This window comes from Xylocopa sonorina, chromosome 1 (assembly GCF_050948175.1).
Source record: "Xylocopa sonorina isolate GNS202 chromosome 1, iyXylSono1_principal, whole genome shotgun sequence".
In the NCBI taxonomy this organism is placed as follows: domain Eukaryota; kingdom Metazoa; phylum Arthropoda; class Insecta; order Hymenoptera; family Apidae; genus Xylocopa; species Xylocopa sonorina.
The window spans coordinates 1,841,226-1,861,725 of NC_135193.1; the positions used below are offsets into that span (position 1 = coordinate 1,841,226).

The 20,500-nt window shown below is 31.9% G+C and overlaps 4 protein-coding genes and 3 long non-coding RNA genes across 8 annotated transcripts; 3 read left to right on the forward strand and 4 right to left on the reverse strand.

Annotated features, from left to right (window-relative positions):
* The first annotated feature begins 969 nt into the window (after positions 1–969).
* Positions 970–4,083, forward strand: Asprs-m (aspartyl-tRNA synthetase, mitochondrial). The gene is made up of 10 exons (XM_076908092.1): positions 970–1,059; positions 1,162–1,413; positions 1,486–1,854; positions 2,087–2,263; positions 2,380–2,559; positions 2,630–2,737; positions 2,817–3,014; positions 3,101–3,313; positions 3,495–3,678; positions 3,762–4,083. The coding sequence occupies exons 1-10, from the start codon at positions 985–987 to the stop codon at positions 3,920–3,922; spliced, it is 1,917 nt and encodes a 638-aa protein (XP_076764207.1). The 5' UTR covers positions 970–984; the 3' UTR covers positions 3,923–4,083.
* Positions 4,084–5,555: 1,472 nt separating this feature from the next.
* Positions 5,556–8,496, forward strand: LOC143431373 (uncharacterized). 2 transcript variants are annotated; one of them, XM_076908057.1, is made up of 2 exons: positions 5,556–5,658; positions 8,247–8,496. In XM_076908057.1, exons 1-2 carry the CDS (start codon positions 5,563–5,565, stop codon positions 8,478–8,480), a joined length of 330 nt encoding a protein of 109 aa, XP_076764172.1. In that variant the 5' UTR covers positions 5,556–5,562; the 3' UTR covers positions 8,481–8,496. The 2 variants fall into 2 exon arrangements, with proteins under 2 accessions (XP_076764172.1, XP_076764181.1); XM_076908066.1 differs by lacking the exon at positions 5,556–5,658 and adding an exon at positions 7,802–8,160 and having other exon boundaries at positions 8,247–8,303.
* On the reverse strand, positions 6,288–8,185 carry LOC143431381 (uncharacterized). The gene is made up of 2 exons (XR_013102704.1): positions 7,572–8,185; positions 6,288–7,504 (listed from the first exon to the last, which is right to left on the reverse strand). It is a non-coding gene; the product is annotated as an uncharacterized LOC143431381 (long non-coding RNA).
* Positions 8,235–10,123, reverse strand: Wdr82 (WD repeat domain 82). Its single transcript, XM_076908045.1, has one exon. The coding sequence runs from the start codon at positions 9,704–9,706 to the stop codon at positions 8,759–8,761; it is 948 nt and encodes a 315-aa protein (XP_076764160.1). The 5' UTR covers positions 9,707–10,123; the 3' UTR covers positions 8,235–8,758.
* Positions 10,124–12,819: 2,696 nt separating this feature from the next.
* Positions 12,820–16,484, reverse strand: Kua (Plasmanylethanolamine desaturase Kua). The gene is made up of 4 exons (XM_076908525.1): positions 16,253–16,484; positions 15,580–15,791; positions 15,190–15,408; positions 12,820–14,495 (listed from the first exon to the last, which is right to left on the reverse strand). The coding sequence occupies exons 1-4, from the start codon at positions 16,482–16,484 to the stop codon at positions 14,235–14,237; spliced, it is 924 nt and encodes a 307-aa protein (XP_076764640.1). The 3' UTR covers positions 12,820–14,234.
* Positions 16,485–16,805: 321 nt separating this feature from the next.
* On the reverse strand, positions 16,806–18,492 carry LOC143431745 (uncharacterized). Its single transcript, XR_013102735.1, has 3 exons — positions 18,413–18,492; positions 18,224–18,345; positions 16,806–16,941 (listed from the first exon to the last, which is right to left on the reverse strand). It is a non-coding gene; the product is annotated as an uncharacterized LOC143431745 (long non-coding RNA).
* Positions 18,493–18,994: 502 nt separating this feature from the next.
* On the forward strand, positions 18,995–19,621 carry LOC143431781 (uncharacterized). Its single transcript, XR_013102737.1, has 2 exons — positions 18,995–19,072; positions 19,268–19,621. It is a non-coding gene; the product is annotated as an uncharacterized LOC143431781 (long non-coding RNA).
* The last annotated feature ends 879 nt before the right edge of the window (positions 19,622–20,500 follow it).

Sequence of the window (20,500 nt, forward strand, 5' to 3'; positions counted from 1 at the left end):
CTATCTTCCTTCGGCAGAATGTTGCCTGCCTTGTCAATTACCTCACCCTCGTAAGCAGCTGCTTTCTGTTGCCTTAAACCATTCTCATTTGAGAAACAGTTCGCGTTTTAGGATAAAGAAGCATTTTCATCTTGTTCTATAAAATCATTCGGAGCGTCAACTGTTAATAGGGTAACAGATTGTTCTTCAGGCTCATCTTGTCCATTGTCTTCCTGAGAAAAGAAGGGACATCGAATAAAATTACAACTGTCTACTTACTTATTTCAATAATCTCATCACGAATTCGTAGAGGAATGTGTAACATTGGAGAAAAAAAATGTTGCCTTATTTAAATGGCAAACGATAAATATTTAAATGCGCCGTGTATCGTTCTACCGTATGACTGTCACAGAACACGTAACGTGTCCGGTATTCAATATTCGAACTTAATATTATTAGGAATCGTGATTAGAAATGAATCAGAAGGATCTGCCGTAATTCCCGTTAACCAGATGAAATGGAATGGTTACGGTAAACATGTTACAACCGATTCGTACGATACCTTATTATTAAAGAAGGTAATAGTTAAGTTGAAATTTTGCGCACAGTAGGAACGTCAAATCGAACGGGAGTTACTATCGTATAATCAATTCTTTTACCTGCATATGTTACATCGTTTCGAATATCTTAATTGCAAAACCCCGGTAAAAACATTTTACGTCGCATTTACATATTCATTTACTTTTCTTGCTTATTACACGGACACAACGAAGAACGTGTTACTTTATCAGAAAGATATAGCAGACTGTGTCTGGTCACTGTGACCGCGTACAGTTCTGGTGCATCTCAATATCCCTGTAGCGTTACGGAACCTGGGGGCGCCACCATAATACGTTGGTGCTTTTTGAAATGTTATGTGAATTGCTGTGTTGCCTGGGTACTTTTTAATTATATATATAGGTACGTTAACCATTAATCTTATATGTTTGTTTGTTATAAAAGACTATGTTTCGCAATTGCATCATGTTACAAACATCATTTTCCAAATTGTTATTTACGAAGGAATTATGTCAACAAAAGGTAAGTGCAAATATCATAAAATTAAAATTATTGAGATATAGAGAGAAAAATCTCTTGATATAGAGAAAATTAAAATTATTGTGAAAATTAATTTTTTTTCAGCTTGTACCAAAGTACTGTTCTATGTTAATAGCTTGCACACATGATATAGCTGTTAAAAAATATACGTTGACAAAAGAAAATGTACAACCAGCTAATAAATTTGTTTCAAGGACTCATACGTGCGGTGAACTAACAATTCAAAATGTAGGAGAACATGTTCGATTGTGTGGTTGGTTGGAATTTTTAAGAGCTACCAAATTTTTATTATTAAGAGATTCTTATGGGTCTACTCAATTCATTATACCAAATGACGTAAGTCAGCAAATATCAGTTTGATCTAAATACATACACATATTGGAATAAAAAAACTACTTATTATCTTAGAGAAAAGATTTACAAAAGATAGTTGGAAATTTGTTTTTCGAGAGTGTGTTAAGCATAGAAGGTACAGTATTAAAAAGACCGGAGGGCCAAGAAAATAAATGCATGAAAACTGGAAATATCGAAGTACAAATGGAATCGTTGAGCATTTTAAATGCGGCAAAGTCAAATCTACCATTTATTATTAGAGACTATAACAAAGCAAAGGAAAGCACACAACTGAAATACAGATATATATCGTTAAGATATCCTGAATTACAAAAACATTTGAAACTACGCTCGAAAATGATTATGAGGATGAGGGAATATCTAATCAAGGAGTGCGATTTTGTGGACATAGAAACCCCAACATTGTTTAAAACTACACCCGAGGTATGTATACTAAAAGTACAGCGAAATTGTAATAACTTGACTCATTGTTTTTCTCTCTGAACTTTTATTTTTTGATCGTATTTTACATTACTTTTCTCATTTCTATACCATTGTATAGGTATAAACCAATAATTCGAGTCTGGCATAAGATTAAATGTTGATTTATCAAAACTTTATTATAGTGCAGACAACATTAGGTTTCAAGTATTTAAATTTTTATTCCTTAATGTAGGGTGCTCAGGAATTTGTAGTGCCAACACAACTTCCAGGACAATTCTATTCTTTAGTACAAAGTCCTCAACAGTTTAAACAGTTACTAATGGTTGGTGGTTTTGATAGATACTTTCAAGTTGCCAGATGTTACAGAGATGAGAAACCTAGGCATGATAGACAACCTGAATTTACACAAGTATATTTCCTTTTATTTGTTTCAATGTGTTTCAGTATATGTATATGAATTATTTACATATAGTGCTTACAAAAGTCAGTAAAGATAAGATTAAAACAACAATTAGTAATTTATAGCTGGATATAGAAATGTCATTTGTCAGTTGCAATGGAATAATGGAATTAATCGAGAACTTATTAGTGTATTCTTGGCCTGAAGAGTTAGAAGAAATAAGTATTCCATTTAAACAGATGAAATATGATGATGCAATGGAATTATATGGTACAGATAAACCAGACTTAAGAATACCGTATCGAGTAAGAATAAATTGTATTTCTAAACCACGTTTGTTAAGTAATATTTATAATAATATTGTTAATATTTCAGCTTCACAGATTAACTGAGTTAATTGATCACCTTAGATTACAACAAAATTTTAAAATAGAACATAATAAGAACCTTGAAATTTATGCCTTAGTTTTCTCTAAAAAGCATGTATGTTTATACGTTTTTTACATATTTCTCATTTTGTCATTTGTCTTACTTTTATAATACATTTTGCACATATTCTTAGGATTTTCTTACAAAATCTGCCAAAGATACTATATCTGAACTACAACGCAAGTACTTTACCTCTGTTAAATTAATTCAAACAAAAATACCTAACAAGTCGCCAATAATAGCGAATATTATTCAGGAAAATGTATGCCAACAATTAAATCTAAAAGATGGAGATGTTCTATTTTTAGCTTGTGGTGAAAAATTTCTCACAGCAAGTATTAATTTTTGTTAATTATATTTTTAATATATATGCATATTAACTTTATTGTATATATGTTATAATATTAAAAATTACAGCAATCACTATTGGGGAAGATACGTGTTGCATTTACAGATATCTTAGAAAATAAAAATGAAAAAGTTCGTACTGCTGGAAATGAACTGTTATGGATTACTGATTTCCCTTTATTCTCGTTTAATACTGAAACAAACTCTTTGAAAACAATGCATCATCCTTTCACACAACCTCATCCAGATGATGTGCAATTTCTTGCAGAGAATCCATTAAAGGTATTCCTATTATAGTTGAACACAATTTTTGCGATCCTGTTGACAGACTAAAATTACAAATTAGTATTTTTGAGTACTATTGCAATAAAATTGGTTCGAGTAAATGAAGTTTTGTTACAACAAATAAATTACCAATGATATTTTAATATGTGAAATGCATAATTAAGTTTGTTGATTGCAGGTTAGAGGATTACATTATGATTTAGTTATGAATGGTTCCGAAATCGCAGGTGGGTCGATACGAATTCATAATGCGAATTTACAAAAACAAATATTAAATATGCTAAATGTAGACGAATTATCCTTGATATACATGCTTGACGCCTTAGAATCTGGTGCTCCACCGCATGGTGGAATTGCCATAGGTATTTTATATACAATATTTATTACGTTATTAAACAATGTTCGCGATAATGTCCAAATATAACTACGATACATTACTTTTTAGGGTTGGACCGTTTAATGTGTTTATTATGTAACACAGAAAATCTAAAACAAGTAATAGCATTTCCAAAAACTATGTCAGGCCGAGATTTAATGTCAGGAGCACCGGTTTCCATTTCTGAAAACGAAAAACAATTATATCACATAAGGACTATAGACGAATAACATTCTGATTAAGAAATATTTCTTTTTGTTGTTGTTCTATTAAGTTATAAAAAATGATTTTACGAGGCTAGCGAGTCATATATTTTGTAAAATCTTTTCCTTCTACAGTTTTTTGCATCATGTAAAATGCATTGGATATTTTTCTTAAGCTAATAACTTTTTTGCACTTACTATATCAAATCTGTGATATAACAAGCGTGAGACATGTCTATGTATCACTCTGTTATCGAAAATAGCAAATCTTTATATAACTTGTAGATATGCATTTCAATCTTAATTATAACCAAATTTTTTTAATTGTAAAGTATTTTTTATTTTATTTAAATTCTTCTTAAACATCTGTTCCATAATTTACAATATACATGTTGAAATTACTGTAATTCTTAATACCCTCCGTTTATATCGCATAATTGCTATTGACAATTACAAAAAATTAAAGAAATTTTTCAAATAATAACTCGATGAACAAATATTCTTATTTGCACAATTAATATGTCTGATGCATAAGTAGTAAATTTATTATGTGAAAAACAAAATTATACTTATACTATACTAACATAATGACGTGAACACATGTGTTGTGTAATTTGTTGTGATTAACATCGCTATCTGACATCGTCATATTTTCAATGATTTCAGAAATTAATCTGAACATAATCAGTTATCCACAAAAAGGTACAAAAAAAAAATACATGTAAAAAATTAAAAATTATATTTTATCTGTTTGGGGTTAACTTGATATCCTGTTAATCTGGTATCGGTAAAAAATAGTTGATAAAAATGATTATAGAAATGAAATGATAAGAGACTAAATTTTAATATACAAAAAGTTATTTATTAAAAATTTTTTCGTTTTGATAAAATTTCATGCATTTTATTTGAAATTACTAAAGCGAAATAAAAAATTTTTATCTGTGCAAAGAGTGATTACATCGATCTATAAAACAGAAAATTTCTTTTTATAGATACACCTGAAAGGATTTCCTTCAATTAAAATTTCGTAATAAAAACATTGATATGTTGTTACATTTTAACGTTTGTCGAAGAAAATTCATCTTTTCGTGTTAATTGCTATTTCGACTTAGCGAACTGGAACATAGACATATGCAATCACATAACATTTGTTTTGTTTCTTCAGAAAACAAATTGTTGTCATCAATTTTTTCCACAAAATGTGTGCATTATGAAATATTTCTCTTTCTTCGTTATGAAATGCTTAAGTGCACAATATACATTACATCGTACTTATTTGCTTCATACCCGCAACATGCACAAGCCATAATTAGAACTATATAACTTACGATGAGAAAAATTAGGAATACATACATTGAAAATACTAGGATTTGTACTAATTATTGTTTTAACATTTGTGATGATAAAAAAAAAATGATCGAAATGGAAGATCTGCAGTACTGTCTCTTTTATAGAATATAAACGTTAAAAATGTACGTACTCTATTACAGTTGGAAGAAGCGTCAGTCTCAACTGAATTTTGTATTATTTTTATAACGACAACGTTCGTATGTTCCTAGTTCTCTAAGACACTTATAATGCACTATTACGTATAACAGGTGTTAATTATTCAGTTTACAATTCTTGCGAAACATAATGTAGAATTCTATTAAAAATTAGCATTGAACATGATTATGTTTCGTCTACAAAAATGCATCGACGACTATCCCGTACGAAAACTTAACGTAGGGACTCTGAAATCTCAAAAACTAGAACGTTTCAAAGTATATTGTTTCCTAAATACATAATAATTAAACGTAAATCGAATTACTTTAACGAAGCATCTTGCAACAAGACGATCTCTCATTTAAATTAATAAAATTCCTTACACTCCATTAATTCTAAATCCCTATATTAAGTGACCGTACAGATCGGCGATTACGACAGGGGCGTAAACAGAAAGTTGCGTAGTTTAGAAGTGATATCTTTTTCTTATTTTTTTCATTCAAACCGTCGTGCATAATAAAAGTTAAAAACGATACTGAACAGCAGAAGATTCTTGACTCGCGTAACATTAAAGCTGTCTTCATCGACCGTGTATCCTCGTTAAGGACAATAAAATGAAAATGCACGGTCAATAAATCAAGACTGATGTTTATTTAAAAAAGGTGTTATCCTAGTTTTATATTTTACACACACACAGACACACATACATGCGCGCTCGAAAACGCACACAAAAATGTTACGATAATTTTTAAGAATCTTGATCAGAAGAGATTAACATTTATTTACGCCCCTGATTTACATTTTAAACGTGAAAACGGTCTTCAAATCAAAATATGATTGTTTGAGAGATGTGACTCGTTATTTAAATCGATTTTTGTTTTCCCCGTTCTCAGTAGAACGTTTCATCGTCAAATAATATGTTCTGCTATTAACTCGTTAGAATATGTACAAATTATCGCTTTTTTTCCGTTTGGGAACACAGTGTTTCGCATGTTACACGAGTTGTACAGAAATACTTGGCTTGGATATTTACTCAATTATAGTTGGCAGTATGAGAATGTTTAATCTATATATGTACGTGGATCGATCGAGGTACTTTCCAAGACCATTTGATTCCTTCGAAATCCTGTTTTATCGGTACTCAGTGAAATCTCAACTTCAATCTGCTTATTAAATTCGGTGTATAATTCTCCTCTTATTTTTTTGCTTTTTTATTCAAATTGCAAAACACATGTTATTTTAAATAACAATCGTATTCCTTCAGTTTGTTTGACATAGATCGCGATCTATGCGCACACTGTTTCGCCATTTAGAAAAATACTATTTTACAAAACGCGGCGAACTCTCGCACACATTCGACGCACACGTAATGCACTGAAGAGCTCGCCGAACTCGAAGATGTACAAGCAAACACGTTACATATAAAGACGCACCCATACTTACACATTCGCTCATATATACGCCATCGTAGAATCAATAGACAATACACAAATATGTAACACAACCATACATATTACACATACACCCTCATTTTTCATATAGAATATTGTAACTACTACTCCTTCCATAAGGTATGTTAAGGAAACCGCCTAGAAATTCTACAGGACACTGTGAATATAATATATACACGTATGATGAAGGCAGGGCTGCATAATTGAACAGACAGAATGTACACGAGCAAAGTATCGCAAGCACGTGGATATATGTTACACTCAACCTTGTGTTACATTTCTTTTACTCAATTCTCGCGACATCAGAATTTTTTTTCTCAAATAAACAATATAATTTCGATATCTTTTATGTACGAATTTACTTGTACAAAATTGAACAAAGCAATTAGTTAACCGACACAATTATAGATCGTATGAAAAGGATGGATTGTCAAATTTATCATTTTCTCATATTTTTCGGTTCTCTTTTTATGCTTCGCTGCCTGCCCATTCCAACGCACCTGCTGATTTATTATGGTGAGATGCGGTATCACGATGACGCAAACGTTAAAATTTACGACGAACCTACTGTAAGAAATGATTAGACTTAACTGCACTTTTCCTACCATCATCGAATGTTTTCTCACCCGGCCCGCCGGTTCCACGCATGTAGATTAAAAACGAGATACCATATCTAGAATTAATACATATACAATAACATAAGTGCCAACGTTGGCAGTATACTTTTTGAATTATTATACCTTTATCGCATGGAAGTCGTAGAAACACGAGATACCTTACTGCCGTCAATAAAGTGTCTATTTAACATAATTCACATGTTTATTACACATAATAAATAAGCTCGATATCTATTGTTGCTGCACTCAACGACGATCGCATCATCTTTCAATTTCGAATGATGAATTTCCGTTCGTGATGAGATTAAAAATTATTATCTCCAATTTCGAACGGCCACTGGGCAATTTAATTAATGAAACCAATTTGCTTGAATATGCCTTTACATAATATGACTGTAACTAAATTTTCCATACGCGATATTAGTAACCGCGATTGTTATTTTCTCTTTGTCAACCAAAACTATGGAATTGAATTTGCATGTAATGCGTATAATTTTATGTGTACACATAAAATTCGCTTTGTTTTCGATATTGCCGTATCATTTCTTTTTCTCTTTGTGCTTTTTCGAACTCGTTTCAAGTTAGCACGTTATGTCAAAAATATACAAATACATGACCTTTTATTAATAGTGTACTCCATACCAATTTTGTTGCCTTTCTTAATAGAGATCAAAACAGTTTGAATAGTTAACTTTTTTTTGACTTTGTCAAGGTAGAATCAAAGTTTTAATTTGTAATAAAATTGTTAACTGCTCAAATGTCCAATTACCAATATACAAATTGTAATATTTTTTGCAGTATACAAATAGATCATCCTGTATTATTTATACAACACACAGGTACACAAGAAGGAATCGTGCACACAAGATGATGTATCCAAATATTAGCAATATTTGTGGTATACTTAAAAAAATGATAGATGTGATATTATGTGTCACGGCCCTTAAATATTGTGATGGTCACATTCGTTGTGCCACAGAGTGTACAATGATAAAGATCATGAATGTGGCAGAATACATAAACAGTGCATGACATACTCGAAGCTAGCCAATGAGCCAAGCGGGCCGATCTCCTAGATAACATATTGTAACCATAGTTTTTCTTTCTTCTTGGGTTCGTTCCAGCACCGGCGTCTCATACGTCGGTTAGTTCACTTTGTACATATAATGTAAATGCAATTTCTGCTCATTTGAGGTACCCAAGAATTGTCTGTTCTCATATCTTCTTTGAACCGATATCATTTTCAGTTCTCTGTTGCACAAAAGTAGATGAATTCTCGCGAGCATTGCCCAGCGTTTTCTGCATTCATTTTATGCACTCTCATCGACAGTAGGTAACCAAAATGCCATATTGGTGCAGGCAGATGCTAACATCATGTACTTGGGATTGAATTGAATACACTGAACTGGGGCAGGATGATCTCCACTAAGCACGCAAACTTTGTATCCAGTCTCAGCATTCCATACGTGCACTCTGCCATCTGTGGATCCACTGAATACAAACTGTGAGTCTGGACTAAAACTGGCTTCGATTGCAATTCCTTTATTGTTCAAATAACCAGCAAATGTTTGTAACGGTGTACCATGAAACGCATCTATCAAACGTATCGTGCTACCATTTGTAGAAATCAAGATGGTTTTGCCATCTCTGCTGAATTTTAGTCCCGTCCAATCACATTCTTTCTCCTGAGATAGTTTAAATGTAACAAATGGCCCCTTGTCGAAACTACGCAAATCGTACAGCTTTAAAAACTCTGAATTGACGCCTGCTGCAAAAATAAGACCTTCAGGGTCATACGCGGCAACTGGTCGTCCAGAAACATTCATAACACCGTGACAATTGGGTGAACGTAAATCCCATAGTCTCAATGACTTATCTAAAGAACCAGAAAGAAACGTATCCTCTATAGGACTGATACAGAGCGATACAACTTTCTTGCTATGACCTGGGAAATATCTGATATACTTGTTATCGTGTAGACTTAAATAGCGGATGGTATCGTCAATTTTCGTGCTGCTGTGTATCGCAGTATTCTTCGCGTGAGTAAAATGGATTAGATCTACACCATACTTCTTCGAGTTGACTGTACGCACTTGAGTGCCTTTCTCGCAGTCGTATATCACTATTTGGTCGTCCTCTGAACAGGAGATCAGCGTATCCCCATTTGGTGAGAAGTCAATACTGTTTATGCGATCGGAGTTTTCGCGGAAAACCTTGGCCACCTTGAAGCTCCTCACCACGTGGTCAACGAGCTTCATGGTGATGGACGGCGCGTTCTCCCTTTCGTGCCGTCCTCTTAACCTCCCCGCTTCCGCAATTTCTTTCTCCTTCCTTATGATACGATCTAGGCGCCGAGGCGCGAAGCTCCCGAGGAGGGGTCAGGGGCAGTTCGCCTCTGTGCCACTGTTATTCACCTCGCGGGAAAGAAAAATCCCGCGGGGAGTTCAAGGGGTCAGAGGATCCTAACCGCAGCTGAATTACCACTTTATTACCCTTGACCCTTTTAATCCTCCTTCTCCTTAACTATCAGATATTCTTCTATATCGAGTCGCTTTCCTTTTAATTTGACAAAAATCCTCGCTCAGTATCTTCTCTCTTTCCTACGAACGGACGCCGTCGGCAGACTAGCGCACACCGCACGCACAAATTCTGCCAACTGTTTAGAGAAATGGATGACGAATTACCGTGAACGTTCTCAGGATACTGTAGATTCATACCGTGAGTAGAGCTATCGATCTGCGTCGACGTCGATGCGATACGCCGCCTTCGAGGGAACTGCTTTATCGGAAGAAACTTCAAAAATTTAAATTCACCTAATCTCTTATGATACACCAAATTGAGATTTTTCATTTAAATCTTGTTTTTTAACTGTCGCGTAATAGACACCCTATAATGAGAAGTTAATATCGAAAAGAATTCCGGTAATTATATTTTAATACCGTATTTCAATTGGTTATTTATTTTTACTTTACATTATTTATTACATTGCAGGTATCTATATACATACGAATATATTTATATGCCAATAAAAATATTCATTTCACTTATAATGTATAAAATACGCATTAATAAGGTTACTTGCATTAATAAGTTTTCTAATTTGTATAGAATATTTCACTACATATATACATATATAATATCAATACTATTTAATTTAAATTAAGCAATTATATATTTGTTCTTTCCTATAGCTTAAATTTTTATAATATGTAATATATGAATTATTTAGAAAATTACTTAAATTTAATAAATATCACGTTTTTATCTGCAATTTCGTTAGAATATAAATTAATTATAAAATTTACTATAGATCAAGGTAAACGTATTTTTTTACTCTATAGAAATAGAAATTATTTTCGTTATACGTTATATATGTGTATATATTTATCGTAAAGTTGCTTATTATTTCACGAACTAATAATCAAAAATAATTAAAACCGGCATATTTTACTGTTTCGTATTCTTACAATTCGCACATCCTAATTCATTACAAACAAAATGAACGGAAATAAAAATGAATAAAACCCCCATTTTGCTTATTGTGTAATGTACTTTTAATATGCAAAATTTAAATGCAGATTTGCTACACCAAAATTAAGCAAAAGAGCATGTACAATATTTTCACTAAAATTATATGTGTGTGTGTCCCCCCCCCCCTCCCCTCCACCCGCCCTCTGCCCGCTCCAACACATACACACACACTCATCAAATACTTATTAAAAATATTATAAAACTGAATGAAAAAGTTGTGCTTGATAACGATACAACATTAAAACTGCTTCGGTTTATAATCATATGAAAATAGGTATGCATTTTTGCGATTAGAGTTATATAGATATAAATGTTCTTTATGTATCAAATTCAATATATTTACAAGACCAACTCTACTAAATAATCTCTTACAGTTTCTAAAAGACATTCATTTATTTAATCCAATATAGTGAAGCCACTGTATTATATACTGAAATCTTTTCTGTTAAATTAAAAACATTCTTATACTCAATTATAATAATGTCTATATATATGTAACAATATAACTGTATATAATTGTAGTCGCTAACTCTCAGAGTTGCACGTGACATAAATAAATAAATAAATAAATAAAATATATTTACAGCCTTCATTCTATTTTTTGTCTGTTTGAACTATGGAGTTTATATTTCTCTTTTATAAATTTAAGCTCAAGAACATATATATTTACATGTATCTGTGCTGCTAAAAAGATAAAATTATTAATACTAGCTCTTAAAATGTATCTAAATTTATTACAGTGTTCAATTTATTTCACATTTTGCATATACTTCTTATCATTGTATCCTCTAAAATGGAGACTAATTTTTCAAGTAAATGTATAGCCTCAAAATGTTAAAGCTTAAGATTATCTTTCAATAAAAGTTTCTTCCCGTTTTTATGCTATAAGGCTGATTTTATATTGACTGTTATTAAAATTGTATTGAACCGCTTTATAAATTAACATCAATCATTCGGTTTTGTTATTAAATAGCATATAAATTCAATCGAATATTAGTGCAATAAATACTTTTACATAATTAGACTTTATGGAATGTGAAAACGAGACACTTTATTTTAATCAAAATATTTTGTGTTGCAAATAACGATCGTTAAATTAATAAAATAATTATCATCATATATCTACGTTGCCTTTACATACAATGCTTTACATTTCAATAGTCTTTTTTTCGTTCTTATGAATAATGAAAGTTATAACTATTAAATCAACAGCCAAGCAGAACACAATTAAACGTTCAAACCATTCCTGGCAAACTAACGTATTTTTCGATCTCTGTACTTGTTTGTATTCATTGTTTTATCCAAGGACGACATACATACAATGTACAGTTTTATTCTTGCACTTTGTTTCGCATTTTTTTTTTTAAATTATATATACTATATCGCAAAAGTCAATACAGATTTACAGTGACAGTAGAGGACATTAATATATTACAAAAGAAAAAAAAATTGAATGACAAAAAATATAATCACTGTGTTTCATTTTACTAGTTTTTTGTATGATTATTAGTTAACTGTTAAATAGATCTATATAAGAGAGAATTTTCTCTCTCTTCAGTCCTGGCACACATTGCTATATGACAAATTTGTTAAAAAGTTTATACTTCCTTTCTTTTGTTATAACAATAATAACGATAACAATTATACTTATAATAATCATAATGTCTTCTAATTATTATTTCCATTAAAAGACATTACTAATGATTTACCTGTAAGGAACATACATCATGGTAAAGCTCTGCATAAAGTATACTGTGTATGAAAGGCATTTAAAATAGTAGCCAATAAAAGAATATATATAAAAATCAAGTTGTCAGCGTAATTTTACTAATATTATTGTAAAGATTCAGCTATGTTCTTATTTTATATATCAGTATACTTTACCCAAATCAAACCAATTATTTAGAAGACTGCTGCATAAAGCAATAGGCTCGTTTGTTGGTCCCTGAACCTAAAACTTATACTTATGTTTAGCAACTTACAATTTTTATGTTTGTTAGATTATTTGTCACGAACTAAGAAATGTAATAATTAATTAAAGCAAGTATTATAAGTAATTTATATACGCGATAAACAGAAATATTATACAGTTTTTAAATGGATTATATTTTTGTTGTATATATGATACATAATAGTTATTAATTATTCTTTATACCCAGTATGTACTCTTTATATGCTACTCTTTTCTTTTCATAGCCTTGTTTTCATAAATCTTAGCTCAGATTGTGACAATATAATCTAACCTTTGAAAGTAAGATTAAAATCAAATTGTCAATTACAGATGATTCACATAAAAATATATAAAAGCAAGTATAGATTTATCAATAAACTTATTTATCAATCACTTTTCCTCCCTTTGAAAGAGAAAATATTAGAATGTTTTACAATTTACATATTATTAATAATCATAATTAGTTAGCTAAATTGACAATACTCATTTCTAATGAGATATTCTTCTAAACCAATACTTTTAATTTATTTTCAGTGGTTCAACAATTTTCAGAGGTTCAGGGAATATCGATGATTATAATACTTAAACAGCAGATTAGGCTAGTATAAATTAGCACGTTGATTAATTTAAATTACCTATCTTTCCTTTAAAATTATAGTATTTTATGCGCCAAAAAATATAAGCAACAAATTAAGATTATAATTCATATACATATATATAAATGTATGTATCAATGCACTTCATTGTTGTGACACTTTTATCTCATAGCCATTTATCTTCAATGTGCCGTGAATTTTGATTGTAGCTTTTCTTGTAATACTGTATAAATTATTATATAAAATGTTAAATTAATACCTTTCGTTGTAAATTTGTGCTATTTATATACTGATCGTGCGGTACACGGTAAAAGTATGAATTGCTTGATTCACCAGGCCAATTATTAATTAAAAATCTATAAGTTACACAAACATGATTTCATACTCATATTTTTCTTATGTAATATATTGTATATACATATCTATGTATTATTGCGTATATGCATTATAAATGTGTAAACTTGAAAAGCATATTTAAGTAGTATTAAATGTCTTTAATCACGCTATCTATTTTGTAGGAAAGGCCTCGTAGTGCTAAATATATGAAAAAATTACTGTGTGGATTTAACTATCCTTTCAGCAAGTTCTATTTGAAATTTTTCCCTATCTTTTTTCCATGAAGTTGAATAAACTTATGGAAAATTTTGCCTTCTGTTAAATTTGTTTTTTATCCATGAAAATGCATAAAACGATAAAATACATTAATTCTCAAGATCGTTTTTGTGCCCATTTCAAATCATCTGCTCTAGGTTTATAGCCAGTAGCTTTCTCAATTATAACTTCTAGAATATACCAAAATCGAAGTTGTTCTAATGGCCAATTTAACCATCCAGTAGTAATACAAAAATAAGTTTCGTGCGGTGCGACATGATGCACACGATGATGTTTCCTAGGCAATATAATTCTATGTTCTTGTAACCAAACAACCCAGGAAGGTAGACCAAAATATGTATGTGACCATTTGTGTATCTGAAAAAAGCCTTTCACATTGTTGCTGCCACGTCACTTTACTAATACTGTATGTTATGTACGGGGTATTTAAAAAGGGGGTCCAAGACTTTAAAAGTTTATTTATAATACTTACGAAGAAAAGCAAAAATGTCCAATCAACATAAGTTCTGCGATCAACTCCTTCGACGAAAAATCGATTTCTATCATTTACGAACATTCAAAATCGAGATTTTCTCTGACTAAAAAATGTGTGCTGTACAATATGAGATTCGGAAAGAATATTTGAAAATGTACAACTAGAAATAATAAAATATATTGTACATTTACTACAGCAAAGGTTTTTGCTTATAGTATGTAGTTTTTGCTTATACAATGTATATGCATATAGTATGTAATTTTTGTTGGTATTAGTAATAATTTTACATTGAGGTAACCTTGAGATAACGTACTTTTCAATCAATCTTTTTGTCTATGTTCGACGAGGATATTCACTCACGATAGCAAATGTTCGTAAACATGGAAGTTGATTTTACGTCGAACAGATTGGTTGCAGGATCTATGTAAATTGGCCATTTTTCGTTTTTTTTTTTTAGTATTATAAGCTCTTAAAATTTTGGATCTTTTTTTAAACATCCTGCACAAAGAAAATATCATATTTATTATAAAAATTCGTGAAAATTAAAATATTACATCGACAGTTACGTTTAATTACCTGATTAGTCATTGCCACGAAAATCGCAAGGAGAAACCAATAACAAGTGCAAACAAATTTCTGTTGTATCTCTGATTCTGGCAAAGTTAGGAAATCCCACGTTAATTTACAAAGGAATGGAATTGTGACCATGAAATTGTCACCATTAGTTTCTATAAAATCATGCCTTGTTATACTTGTCGGATCAATGTGGTGTTCTCGAAACGGCCTTAAGAAATTCTGCAAAAACATATGTGCATTTTTAGTGTTTATCAATTTACCAAATAACACTTGCATATGTATATTTGTTTGTGGTAACAGTGACACGTTCGTGAATCAACGTTCGAAATGATTCTGAAAAAGATTTCGGTAAATTACTACGCTCCTGTACAATGATTATTTAGTATTTACCTTTCCAAGAATTGGAAGTTCTATAGAGCCCCATGTGTCAGCAGCCCAATGAACTAATCCAGATCCAAAATCAGCGGTGACGATGCCGCAGAACGCTGCTATCGCTATCGAGCTTAAATTTTCTAATCGCAATCTGATAAGAATAAATATTGAATTAACCACAATGAGTGTAATACAGATACCGACACAAATGCACTCTTGTGTCCTTTTCCCTGTAACAAAAACATTACTATGTAATATCACGTAATTCGTAAACGAAATGTCGGAAGTATATAGTTTTTCGCTAAAGTACAAAAGATCTTGAAAATGTGTAATTTAAGGATACCATGATAATGACTTTATAAGCATTGTATCGTATAGGTACAAAAAGATACATATTGTTAGACTGATCTTTATTTTTATTCACAGGCGTGAGCAGAATTCCAAGGTGTAAGCAATGTATAGTCAGTATCTTGGCAAGCATTAAAATCGGAAAACATACATATAATGTGAACGCATGTCGCTTATGTACACTTTTTGACATTTCGCATCGAATGTTATGAAGTTATCAATGGACTTTACCGAATGCAATTTCGTGTACAGTATACAGACAGAATACCCGAAAAGACTATTAAGTGTTGAAATGTCGATGAAAATGCTTGAAAAGTCAAATAAATAATTGAAAGAATGTTACCAGTGCTATACAAATTTGCGAGTTCTTGGGCACCCTTGTGATTGGGACCCCATCTCGGTACGGTTCTGTCCTCTTGCGAAGTCGACACCACCGAGTTGGCATTCGGATCGTCCTCGAGCATCGAATTCTCGTAGATCTGACGTTCGGTTTTCACTGGCGCCAAGAAATTTGTAGCCATCGAGCACGCGGCTGATGCCGCTTGGCCCAAGTTCGGCACCTTTATCTCATCCATAATTATTATAATTATCCTGCAATATTCCTTGAGTAATTCAAATTGTAGTGTGTCCTTTTTTTAGTTTTACTAGTACGTCTTATTCCGTAGCGATTCCCTGTTTTCTAACATTGCGAAATTTCTTTTTGTCATTTACGGAAAAAGGCAGCGATGCGTTTCTATATATATATATATATATATCTTTTAATACACAATTTTATACTCTATCATGTAAGTTCTTATAAAATGCAGACGATCTTTTGAATTTTGCGTGTAGGAACAGCCATAACGTGTTATGCATTATTCGATCTATTTCCTCATCATCTATCGTTCCATCCATCTACTTTGAGTATAATTCTTCCCGCAATGGTCATCGTGTCATTTTTTTGTGCAAATTATTGTTTTTCGTTGTTGCTGCTGTACGCTTATTTTCTCTTTGAATTACTCGTGTTTGAAGCCTCATTCGACGGAATTTGTGCTATGATAAACAAAAGATATTTATTAATACGATAAACGATTTTTGTACAATATGGTTTAAAAAATCGTAATTCTTTCCAACATAAATTTTATATCACGAAAAGAACGCCGTACATTATGATAACGGAATACTTAAACGGAAGATCGTAAGTACCGAACTTGTCATGCCAGATAACATCTTCTTATGTTCTAGTTTCATATATCTTTATGTTATAGTTATAAAACGTATCTCATTGCACGTAATCAATTGAAGTATATCGAACTTCTAATTCGTTTTAATTCTGAGTTTCCTCCATATTGATTACTGTAGAGATTATAACACAAAATATAACATATAACGATTTTTGTGTGCCCCCTAATGCTAACAATTGTTCAATAATACGTGCAACAAGAACGCTAAATTAATGCTGCATTCTGATTGTGACAATTTAATGCGCTTAATTGTAATAAGCATTATCTCACGATATTATTGAAGATTACAAATGAACGGAGAGAAATAGCGATTGATAAATATTTAAATCACGAAAGAGTAATAACGGTATAATCTAAAACTACGTAACCATTGGCGAAATAGTTTAATATCGCTTCTTCTACAAAATGAGAATTAATTTTAATAATATACCGAGTTTACATGCACCAATTCAAAATAATTTCAGGACTGTTTCACTCTACGCGAATATCATTATCTATTTATTCACCTGTTCATGTACATGTACATATTTTTTGATATTCCGACAAAAACTTATCCGTGAACAAATTCAAAGTATCACTTATTTAAAAGATAATAAAATGAAATTAACTACTATTAATTCATATTGTCATTTATGTTTGTACGAGTAAAAATTTGATCAAGGGATTTTACACAATATCAGAATACATGTCACAGTATATAGTCGTTTGAACTATCAGCATTTACAAATCGCGACAGCTACACGACGAGATTGAAAGTAACACGATATTGCTAACGAACTTTTGCTCGTACCATCACGCGGTTCTTCGTAAATAAGAAACTTACTGGTGTCGCATTGTTGATTCTTTTCTCACATTTTTGCACACGACCATTCGAACCGGCGTGCATGGCTACGCACACGTACAGATTTGCACTCTGTGCATAGAGTACACGCGTACGGCACGTGCATTTTACGCCCGAAATACAAAGAAAGAGGTGAATATCGAATCGTTAGACGTGAATATCAAATCGAGACTTAATAAAATTATACTGAAATAAACGTTTGAACGCACTGACACAGAAAATCTCATCGAATTTGAAACATCAGGCATACCCATAAGACGAATGAGGGATACGAGAACGGCGATAGAAAATCCTCAATGAACTCAGAGGATTTCTCGTTGTTTCCGTATTCGCTCGTTATCCTGGCCGATGCATTGTCCAGCCATAAAGTTGCTGAATGTGCACGCTCAATTAGTCACTGGTAGGATCGAAAGAGACCTACGACGAGACACTATCGTACCTCGTACCGATGTAACACGTACACACGTAAGGAAAGCACGCATGATGTTCATACGCATTCGTGTCGTTTCATGCACAAATATTCTTGCTACACCGTGATATCACCACAGAAAACTGGTAGTAACAGGTTCGGATTTACTGTATTTTCGTGAATGACAAACACTATTGTAAGAATGTAAGATTGTAGGGGGAGGAGAGAGAAAGAGAATACGCGCGTATATATGTAGACGGAAAGAGTAAAGAAAGGTAGGAGTAATTGACGAAAGGATCGAGGAGATATGTTGTCACGACTTGGCATTTAACTGCGGGAACTCGTTGTTTCTCTCTCATAAGCCAATAATGTTGTAAAGGTAACAAAAAAAGACAGCAATACAAGCGTATAAAACGATAGCAATAGTTTCGCCGTATGTCTTACAACGTCCTGTTCACGATTCTCCTCGGTTCTTTCTCTTTTGCACGAGTTCACGTTACGCGAATTCGCTGGCTCTTTCCTTCTTTCATGCGAGAGCTTCTCCTGCAACCCCGCCTCGCGTTTTCTGACGAACGACCGGCGCCGCCTGACGACCGTAGCTCGCGTCGCGACGCTCTCGTGGCGCCGTCATGCGGCTACCCTCCTTGATGTTACCACTTCTAGACGTAAGAAGAGTTCCGTTCAGTCGAGGTGAGATAATTTGTTACGGTTGTACTTCACTTTATTATTCGAAAACGCGCATTGCTTCGCATTTTACAATTCTCTTCATCTTTCTAATAATTATTCTATTATCGTATTTAATTAATAGCATTTCATAGTTTTTCATTCAAGAATAAAAAAAAAAATGAAAAATATTATTTGAAGTGAAAATATTTTTATTTCAAGCGATAATTGCATACGCCTATGCGAATCATTTCATAACTACTGAAGATGTAGCTTCTATGTAAAATACACGTGAGTATAAGGCTATGGAAACGTATGTAATACATCATCGATTAAAAATGCAACACGTCATGACTATTCGTGTGTGCATCATATCTACAAGGTCCTTACGTTGTTAAATGTTCTATAGTTAAGCGTTAGTTCAAATGTATAGATATAATATAGATATGTATAATCGAAAACGTAAGCATCAGGCTGAATGATAGAGTTTATACCGACTTGTTAACATTCACCTTTTGACATAAATTAAATGCTTTCAAGTTTTTATACAGACGAAAATTAAATTTTTACAATATATGATTGCAATTGTATAATAAATCGAATGCTTTTGTATTACCCTTATCTAAGTAATTATTTAAGTAATTATTATATATATATATATAATAAAGTATATTATTATATATATAAAATAAAGGTAAGGAAATGTGAGACAACATTCAAGAATTAATAAAAATATGTATACATATGTTTAAAGTATTAAATCTCATGTGACCTAAAACAATCTTTCCGGCTAGAGTATGTGCACATGGCCTTTCACAGAACACTCATATCTTATTCAAGAGTATATAGGTAGATCGACCGAAAATGGCTAACTTCTAAGTTTTTCATAACGTAATATCGTGGAGATATACAGTGCTGGACAAAAGTATTGGCACAGCATGATTGTTATGATAAAAATGCTTATAACTATGAAACAAATTGTTAAAAAGGAAAAATTTGTTTACACGTTTATTTATTTATTATTCTAGATTATTATTTAACAGAAACAGTAATATAAATAAAGTGATATGCGAAATAATAACAAAAACATATTTATTGAGCGTTTTAAGCATGGACAAAAGTATTGGCACATTATACAAAATTTAGTGTAGTTGTATCTCTCCGAAAAAAATCCGATTGTCACTTGATGGTATAGGTAGGGGATTCCCTGATAGTCATTTTTTCTAACAGTCATCCTTAAGTTCAGTCGATTAGCAACATAGGAAATATAACAAGCAACAATGTCAAGAAGAGGGAAAGAAACTACAAGTGAAGAGAGAAAAATAATATTAAATTTGCACAAAATGCGAAAATCTTATAGTGAAATAGCAAAAAGTGTTAATAGAAGTCGATTCACTATTAGAAGTGTCGTAAAACGATTTGAGAATCAATCAGATTTCAAAAGTAGGAATCGAA